Below are 10,488 nucleotides of genomic sequence, written 5' to 3'. Positions count from 1 at the left end.
ACAGTGTTTGGTCTACTGAGCTGAATGAGTGCTTGTCCTATTGCACTGATATAATGTTAGGTAACCTTGAAAGAAATACATGTACATATCCACTAACAAATGCACAGATTAATAAATAAACGCAACGTAAGTAGGTGAAGCTGAACATGGAAAAAAACTTATTACCTAACAGTCACATGCACGATCCACGTTGTTCTCAATGGACATAATTTCACAAGGCACATAGACAAAGACTGAATCTGCAATCGCCTAATAATCATTATAATGCGAGCAGTGAAATGCGCCCCTGGGAAACAAACAAATATATCTATACATAGATGAGACCAATAAACTGCTTACGCCATGCTGATTAAGCTATCATGTGATGTTATTGAATAGTTTCTTTGGGTAGCTTGTGAAAAACTGTCGCTCCGAAAACTAAAATAAAATGTACGATATTTCGGACTCATCGCATGGTTTTTTCCCGGCCAACTCGATTAGATGTGTGCAGGCACACTGAAATGAATCAACTGCACCTAAAATGAATTTTATAGCAATTACTTCGCACACATCCAAACGCTTCCCAGCCTAAATTTGATCTGCATGCCACAGCGGTCGATCCAGATTTTGTGCACTTTGTCACCGATTGTGTTTTAGTTGTTCTCTTGTCTCTGCAACTCTTCAGTTGTTGTCTTCTCGTACGCTTGCCTTCATTATGTGTTTGTCGGAGCATTAATCTTTTCACACGAGCCATTTTTCTAAGCAAACTCAGTCGAAAACTAAACATGGTGAGCAGACGACTTTTAGAACGCGAAAAGCCACGCGAGCCTATCTGACCAATCGTGGCCAGGTATTTACGTCATACCCCCTTATATGGAAAGTGTCTGTGGTTTGCTTGTTTGGAAAATAGGGGGGTTTCTCCAGGAGAATCCATATTTAACCGAAAATAACCGCCGAATGACACAGGGGAGAGAACTGCTGTTCAAACGGTATACGACGTTTCCGCGTTGGGCGAGCAGAAATGTCTGTTGTCAAGGGTTGAAAATCGTAATTTTTATCGGAAGAGTGAATGAAAAGACAGAAAAATTCGACGGGTTGGTGCAATGAAATATATTTTTAGAGACTTTGATGAATTTGTATAGTGTAATCATATGCATGTCATGAAAGTAGACAGATTGAAAGGTGCAAAAATGCTAACAACTCAAAATGGCTGTGTAAGTCCAATCACTCTAAATTTCAGTGGCGCACTTCGCCTTAAAAGCAGACGACACGCAGACGCCTTTGTTTTCTTTCAAGGGAGGATTCTTTTTTTCAGAAATTCTGGCAAGACTCAAAACATCCTTCTGCGCGCTTCCATTTTACATTTAGTCAAGTTTTGACTAAATGTTTTAACATAGAGGGGGAATCGAGACGAGGGTCGTGGTGTATGTGCGTGTGTGTCTGTCTGTGTGTGTGTAGAGAGAGCGATTCAGACCAAACTACTGGACCGATCTTTATGAAATTTTACACGAGAGTTCCTGGTAATGATATCCCCGGAAGTTTTTTTTTTTTTTTACGATAAATACTTTTGATGACGTCATATCCGGCTTTGTGTAAAAGTTGAGGCGGCACTGTCACACCCTCATTTTTCAATCAAATTGATTGAAATTTTGGCCAAGCAATCTTCGACGAAGGCCGGACTTCGGTATTGCATTTCAGCTTGGTGGCTTAAAAATTAATTAATGACTTTGGTCATTAAAAATCTGAAAATTGTAAAAAAAAAATAAAAAATTATAAAACGATCCAAATTTACGTTCATCTTATTCTTCATCATTTTCTGATTCCAAAAACATATAAATATGTTATATTTGGATTAAAAACAAGCTCTGAAAATTAAAAATATAAACATTATGATCAAAATTAAATTTTCGAAATCAATTTAAAAACACTTTCATCTTATTCCTTGTCGGTTCCTGATTCCAAAAACATATAGATATGATATGTTTGGATTAAAAACACGCTCAGAAAGTTAAAACGAAGAGAGGTACAGAAAAGCGTGCTATCCTTCTCAGCGCAACTACTACCCCGCTCTTCTTGTCAATTTCACTGCCTTTGCCATGAGCGGTGGACTGACGATGCTACGAGTATACGGTCTTGCTGAAAAATTGCATTGCGTTTAGTTTCATTCTGTGAGTTCGACAGCTTGACTAAAATATGTTGTATTTTCGTACTTTCATATTCTGCTACTTTACCGCAATGTTTTGCTATGCTTTTCTCAACAGTCTGGTCTGTCAAAACGCACGCAGAACACAGTGATGGAAACTCACACTGGTTGGAATACCAAACGATCACGAATGACGAAAGCTGAAGTGACGTCATATCCAAGGTACTTAGCGAGTTGAAGATCGACCGGTGGTTGGATACAAGCTCCTGTGATTTCGTGTACCAATTCAGTCTTGCCGTCATAAGAAAATCTGTCTGCTACGAAAGAGCGCGTTGACAAATGGACTGCAAAATATGTACACACATCACCGGGGCCCGGTAGCTCAGTTGGTAGAGCACTGGACTTGTGATCGGAAGGTCGCAGGTTCGAATTCGGGCCGGGACGGACACGGATCAACTTTATGTGCAGACCCAGAGACGGAAGCCATGTCCCACCCCCGTGTCATCACAATGGCACGTAAAAGACCTTGGTCATTCTGCCAGGTGCAGGTGGCTGAACACATTTAAACACGCAGACACCTGGGTAGCGCGACTCCGTTGCTGCTAGTTTTCCACTGGGAGGAAGCGACCCGAATTTCCCAGCGACGGGACAATAAAGTAATGAAAATGAAATGTCAAAATACAGTTCCATCAGTAAGTATAAGATTTCCAGTGATTCATTTTAATCAAAGTAATCTGTCTGGTTCCAACCGCCTCAACCGAACAGCCCAGATCTGTTTTTGCACAACGTTACCAGATAAATAACTCCCAGATTGATGCCAAACGTAACAGAGTTCTATTTGTGAGGGATTTGTCGTGATGTTCTTCGTCAGGTCACGCCTATCTGGAAAACTTAGCGTTGCACAGAACCAGCGCCCTTCCATTAATTAGCATTTAGCCAATAACTTGCAGACAGATTTTACCATTACGAACCGAAGCTTTCTCGTAAAATTATGCAAAACGATTTATCTCTATTTTAAAATTTCAAAACAAACTTTGATTCGCAAAAGACAAAATCTTTTTGCAAACTAATTAAATCAACACTTCACCGATTTCACTTCTCGTGAACACTTCCTATTTCAAGCTCTCATGACGGGCCATGATCTGCACCGAACTTGTTTCTTGCTCTTTTCACTAAATAGCCTACAACAAGCTCTCATGATCAATCTACACTGAGCTTGTCATGTGAATGCATTTCACACAATAACAGCTTTCAAGCTTTTGAAACTACAAACTTGAATTTAGCCCGTATCTTCCTTGAAACGAAGAGGCTTACTGGCTCTGTATCCGTGCGATGCTCTAGTCTTGTATGAAAATTGGAATGGTATCGGGAGACGAACCCGTGATGTTCCGTGAATCGATGTCCTGTGAATCATGAGAATCGGTGATGTCGGGAACAGCTGCAGGAGTACCGCCGGAATCGCTAATCGCCGGTCGTATTGCTGTTTGTAATTCTGTTTGTAGTCTGTGTCTGCTTCTCTGAACGTACCATCGTTCCCAGCCACCGGTCGCAGGTTCTCTGGGAGCACTGGCAGCTTTGTTTTCAACTGCCGTCCCATGAGTGCTTGTGCTGGGCTCACACCCGTACTAGAGTGTGAAGTAGCTCGATCGGTAGTTGAGTAGAGCGACATCCAGTGATTCTTGCTGAAGAATCTTCTTTGCGATTTTCACACTGCTCTCAGCTTCACCGTTCGCTTGTGGAAACGCTGGACTACTAGTTTGATGCTTGAAGTCAAACTCCTGCACAAATTCTCGGAATTTTTTGCACTGGAATTGCGGTCCATTGTCTGAAATGATCATGTCCAGTATGCCGTGTGTGAAAAACATTTGGCGGGACCGTTTGATGGTTGCTGCTGCGGTGGTTGAGGAAAGTTGCTGTATTTCCAACCATCGGCTGTAATAGTCGATTACATATAGATACTTTTTTGCCTTGAAATGTGCAAAGGTCCGCCCCTAACTTTTGCCACGGACGTTCCGGCAAAATGGATGGACGTAGAGGCTCACTCCTCTGTGACGGCCTATTTTCTCCGCATACTCCGCAAGAGTCCACAAGCTCTTTCAAGTCCGAGCTCAGCCCCGGCCACCACACAGTAGCTTGTGCGTTTTGTCTGCATTTTTAAAATCCCTGGTGTGTTTCATGCAGTTGTTTCAACACCTCTTTCCGTTGACTCTCAGGAACGACAATTCTGCCGTTGTAGACCAACAAGCCGTTTACAAGCGATAGTTCACCCTGCGCTTGTCTGTATGCCTGCAGGCTGGTAGGCGTTGTGTAAGGCCAACCATTCAGCACGTAGCTGATGACTTGCTGAAGCTCTGGATCATGTACAGAAGCTGCTCTGAGTTTTCCAAGTCGAGTTTCAGTGACTGGCCAACTCGATCGCGTCGACATAGTCACTGCTTCGGCGTCTTTCTCGTCATCGGTGGTGTGAGGAATTGGACTCCTGCTGAGTGCATCCGAAATGACAATCTCTTTCCCGAGTATGTGCACAATACATGTAGCTGCGTTAAATCGCATCATGCGAATCAAAAGTCTCTAACAAAGTATCGGAGCTTTATCAATGTCCTTGTTTTTCATCAGTGGCACAAGTGGTTTATGATCTGTCTGTAGTTCAAACTGATTCAGTCCGATCATAGACCTATATTAGATCTAATATAGGTCCCTGGTCCGATCAAGTATGTTGCAAACTTCTCACACGCCCACACACACGCCAAGCATTCTTTCTCGATCTGAGCGTATTGACGTTCCGCGTCGGTGAGTGTTCTGGAAGCGGACAGGAGCTGATCTCCGTTCCACTGCATGAGAATGGCTCCGAGACCATAACTACTGCTATCAGCGCTCACCACTGTCTTTTTCTCAGGACTGTAAAATCCCAAGGCTTGCGCTGAAGATATTTTCTTTTTCACTGCGTCAAACGCCTGTTGCTGATTTTCTCCCCAATGCCATGCAGTGTTGGCTTTCATCAGATCTGTTAAAGGTTTTATGAGCGTTGCCAGCCCAGACACAAAGTTGGACAAATAGTTAAGCATACCACACACTCTGCGTAGTTTAGTCATTGATGACGGTGCGGGAATTTCAGTGATTGCCTGGCCTTCACTTTTTCCACGCGCTGATGATGTGCCCAAAGTATTTCACCTCCTTCTTGAAGAAACAGTTGGACTTGTTGAGTTTCACGCCGGATTTGAGTCCTTTATCCGCTCAAGAACTGCGTTCAGTCTTTTGTGATGTTTTTTTCTCAGTCTTCCCGAACACGATTGTGTTGTCCATGATCGTGCTGCAGCCTTCTAGACCTTCAAGCGTCTCTTTCACCTTCTTTTGGAACACTTCCGGTCCAAGAGGCTAATGCCCATTGGAACCCGTACAAAACAGAATCTCCCGAGACGCGTCATGAACGTTGTCATAGTCATGCTGTCTTTGTGAAGAGGAATTTGGAAAAATCCTGAGGACGCGTCCAGTGTCGAAAACACTGTGGCACCTGCCATCTTCGGCACTATGTCATCCAACTTGGGAATCATGCAGTTTGGTCGTTTGACAGCCGTATTGAGGAATGACTATCAAGGCGTTGTTAAACTGTGGACGTATATTTATTTAACTCTTGCAACATCATGAAATAACTCCAGAACTAAACAGAACCGAACAGAAAGATGGCGACTTCCAAGAGTGGTGCGCGATCACGTGGTTATCAGTTTCGCGCCATATGACGGACACATGACGTCATTACACAAAAGCCTCAATTAAAAGGTCAAGAATACCTGATCAGTATTGCCACTAAAGCCTAAGTTAAAAGGTCAAGAACACCTGGATAATATTGCTGCTAAATCTCTCTCTCTCTCTCTCTCTCTCTCTCTCTCTCTCTCTCTCTCTCTCTCTCTCTCTCTCTCTCTCTCTCTCTCTCTCTCTCTCTCTCTCTCTCTCTCTCTGACCAGCAGTAAAGAAAAACCCTTTTGTTCCCATTGACAGCAAGAATGACGTTGCGGTCTTGGTGGCACAACAGGCGCAACAACTGCTTGCGGTGAAAGACAAACTCCATTCACTGGAGAGCAGTCTGGCTACCAAGAGGGCCCTGGGAAGGCACATTTCAGAAGAACAAGGTTCGTGCTAAGAACCTTATCTTTAAGGATACAAATAAAGTTAATTTATTTCACAAAATTTGGTGTTTGTGTCTTTCTTTCTGTCTGTCTGTTTGTTTCTCTTGCGTTCTTTCTTTTGTTTCTTTCTCTCTCTCTTTCTTTCAGTCCTTCTTTTTCTTTCCTTTCTTCCTTTATTCCTTCCTTTCTGGTTTTTTCCTTTCTTCCTTCTCTTTCGTTGTTTCATTGATTTTGTTACTGGTTTTGCTAACAATGTGTGAAAGGGTGAGAAGAGGAAAGTGAGCAGTGTGAATATTTAGACCCCCCCCACACACACACACACACACACACACACATCTTTGCAAGATGCTTGCTCTCATGGTAGCTTATTTTTGATTCACATTATAATGTGTTTGTCAACACGGGATTTCGGGGACACCACCCTAACTTTTCATTAATCACAATTCCGGCTCCGCCGGATGCAATAAACACAGATTGATACACAGAAAGCTTTTATGGGGTGTTGCAGGTAGCTCTGTTTCCTCCTTGGGGATGAAGCTACCAGGGGAAGGGATTGTGTTGGAGGTGCGGGTAGAGGGGTAGCCCTTCCGGTGCTCCCCCTTGGACCTCCCTAGTCTAGGACCCTGGGTCTTCGCGAGGTGGCCATTGTGGCGTAATCCCTCCAGACTAGCATAACGTTTCCCTATCCCAAGACCGACCGTGCGTGGTCTATGACCACATCCTCTACGAGGTGACTCTATCAACTAGGCAGCGCAAGCCCCTATGCGAAACACGGCGGATCTAGAGGAGAGAACCTCGATAAAAAATTTGAGCTGCCATGAAGACGGAGCATGTTGGCTGAGGACAGCGGGCAGACCTTCTGTGCCGACACCCATCTACAGGAGAAAACCAGGCATGCACGCATCAAACCCAACATGGCCATACAAACGAAAGCTTTTATGCACACATACATACAGGTCTGTGCGTTCACACTTGCATGCTACCATCTGTTTGTCCGTATAGCTGTCTGTCTGATCGTGGTCATAGGAAGTGAGAATTCGGGGCAAAGATAGCAGAGGAGAGGGAAAGAGGAGAACGATGAAACAATCATTAACTGTTGTCAACGTTGCAGGTTCCAGTTTCATTCGCTGGGGAAGGAAGAGCTGTCCGGAAAACACTACACTGGTCTACGCTGGTAAGTGACACTCCATACTGACAGTAGAGGAAACATGACATGACACACCTCACTGGTCTATGCTTGTGAGTGACACTTCATACTGACAGTAGAGGAAACACGATATGACACACCCCACTGGTCTATGCTGGTGAGTGACACTTCATACTGACAGTAGGGGAAACAAGATATATGACACACAGTACTGGTCTATGCTAGTGAGTGACACTCCATACCGACAGTAGAGGAAACATGACATGACACACATTACTCGACCCTATGCTGGTGAGGGACACTTCATACTGACAGTAGTGGAAACATGACATGACACACCTCACTGGTCTATGCTTGTGAGTGACACTTCATACTGACAGTAGAGGAAACACGATATGACACACATTACTGGTCTATGCTAGTGAGTGACACTTCATACCGACAGTAGAGGAAACATGACATGACACACATTACTGGTCTATGCTAGTGAGTGACACTTCATACTGACAGTAGAGGAAACATGACATGACACACCTCACTGGTCTATGCTAGTGAGTGACACTTCATACCGACAGTAGAGGAAACATGACATGACACACCTCACTGGTCTATGCTAGTGAGTGACACTTCATACCGACAGTAGAGGAAACATGACATGACACACCTCACTGGTCTATGCTAGTGAGTGACACTTCATACTGACAGTAGAGGAAACATGACATGACACACCTCACTGGTCTATGCTAGTGAGTGACACTTCATACTGACAGTAGAGGAAACATGACATGACACACCTCACTGGTCTATGCTAGTGAGTGACACTTCATACTGACAGTAGAGGAAACATGACATGACACACCTCACTGGTCTATGCTAGTGAGTGACACTTCATACTGACAGTAGAGGAAACATGACATGACACACCTCACTGGTCTATGCTAGTGAGTGACACTTCATACTGACAGTAGAGGAAACATGACATGACACACCTCACTGGTCTATGCTAGTGAGTGACACTTCATACTGACAGTAGAGGAAACACGATATGACACACCTCACTGGTATCTCCTCGTGAACGACATGATACTTTTGACCAAAATTAAAGCTTACCGATCTGTTTTAAAGTAAAAAGAGAAAGCCCGGCCATCTAATCTCATGCTGCTTTGCCTTATCTTAAGCTTGCTCATAATGGGACATATATATGTTTGCCAAAAGATCTCCCACAGTTTCCAGTGAACACCTTTGTCTTTTCTCTCATAAAGGTGTTGCTGGGGGAAAGCAGTACGATCAGAAGGGAAGCGGAACCAACCGTCTGTGTCTGACCAGGACGCCACAGTTTGACAATACGATAAAACCTGCCGGGTACGGCTACCTGCACGGCGCTGAGTATGAACACATCCGTTATCACCACAACCGCGTCGTGCCCTGCTCTGTGTGCCTGGCCCCTCAGTCCACCACCATCATGGTGCCCGCCACTCTCACCTGTCCGCCGGGGTGGACACCCCATTACTCCGGACACCTGGCTTCACAGTATAAAGATCACTACGCTACCGAGTACGTGTGCCTTGATGGCAGCCTTGAAGACGACTCCACTGTCATGAACCAAGGTAACGGCCTTCTGTTCTACTTCGTGATGACTGTATGCGGAAGTCTTCCTTGTCCTCCCTACATCAACGACAAGGTTGTCACTTGTGTCGTCTGCTCTAAGTAGCACACGATCCTACTTTCGGTCTGAATGGAGTACCGAGGTCTTGAGTATGATCTGTTCATGCTTAAATGAATAAAAAAATTAAAAAATGCTATAGTCGCGTGTTTTCTGTTCACAAACAGCAGAAGAGTAAAATCGGAAGTTTCTCACACAACTTTACAATTTTGACACTTTAGTTACTGTATACTAACCTTTTTTTGTTTCTTTGAAACAGTAAAGCACAACAACAAAACAGAGTAAATGTGTGTGTTCGTGCGTGCGTTGGTGCGTCGGTGCGTACGTGTGTTTGTCCGTCTGACTGTGACAGGTTTGGCTTTTACGGAGAAGAGGGTTAGGGTGCATGAACGTTTAATCAAATTAATTGTAATTTTGATCAAACAATTTTTGATTTCATGCGGGCTATGAGATTTGATTCAGTTCAGCTCATAAGCTCAAAACACGATAGCTGTTAATGTCGTGTTTGGATTTTATTTTTATTAAAAATCAAGAGAATTCGTTCCATGCAAATTAGGTTTATTTGTTTCGTGTTACCAAGAAAATGTATCAGCGAATTTTCGGTTTTATAGTTTAGGTCATGAATACAAGGTAACTTTTTCTGCGCTCTTTTCTTTTCGGGTACAATAGGACCCCCCGATTTAAGACCCCATCCCTTTTAAGACATCCCTGGTCACCACGACCACGACGTGCCCTGCTCCGTGTGCCTGGCCCCTCAGTCCACCACCATCATGGTGCCCGGCACCCTCACCTGTCCCTCGGGGTGGACACCTCAGTACACCGGACACCTGGCTTCAAGTCATCACGAATTCTACGCTACCGAATACGTGTGTCTAGATGGCAGTCCTGATAACGACTCCAGCGCTGTGAAAAATGAAGATGGCCTTCTGTTCCTCTATGTCTTCACTGTGTGCGGAAGTCTTCCTTGTCCTCCCTATAACAAGGTTGTCACTTGTGTCGTCCACGCGCTCGCACTTTCGGTCTCGCTGAATGGACTACCGAGGTCTTCAATATGATCTGTTCATTCTCCAATGAATAAAACATAATATTACGAAGCCAGAGAGTCGTGTGTTTTCTGTTCACAAGAAGCAGAAGAGTAAAATCGGAATTTGATCGCACTTAAGTTTCGACACCTTCATGACTGTACACAATAGCTTTTTGTTATTGGTGTGTTTTCTTTTTATTACAAAAAGCTGTAGTGTACAGTCATAAAGGTGTCGAAACTTAAATCAATATTTCGGCATGTAACTGCCTTCTTCGGGAAGAAGTATAGCTTCAGTTTTGTTTCTAAAAGAGCAGTGAAGCACAGACACATCCAACATAAACCTAAAGTAAAACAATACCCCTTCAATAAACTGTGAGTGTGATGGGACCAGCTTTCAGTTAAACCAGT

At 43.9% G+C, this 10,488-nt stretch overlaps 1 protein-coding gene across 1 annotated transcript; it reads left to right on the top strand.

The window, feature by feature from the left end:
• Nucleotides 1–5,650: 5,650 nt before the first annotated feature.
• On the top strand, nt 5,651–9,143 carry LOC138947973 (uncharacterized). Its single transcript, XM_070319498.1, has 4 exons — nt 5,651–5,676; nt 6,119–6,249; nt 7,358–7,420; nt 8,656–9,143. Exons 1-4 carry the CDS (start codon nt 5,651–5,653, stop codon nt 9,102–9,104), a joined length of 669 nt encoding a protein of 222 aa, XP_070175599.1. The 3' UTR covers nt 9,105–9,143.
• The last annotated feature ends 1,345 nt before the right edge of the window (nt 9,144–10,488 follow it).

The sequence above is a fragment of the Littorina saxatilis genome, linkage group LG15, assembly GCF_037325665.1.
Source record: "Littorina saxatilis isolate snail1 linkage group LG15, US_GU_Lsax_2.0, whole genome shotgun sequence".
NCBI lineage: Eukaryota > Metazoa > Mollusca > Gastropoda > Littorinimorpha > Littorinidae > Littorina > Littorina saxatilis.
This window is presented reverse-complemented; position numbering and strand designations above follow the sequence as displayed.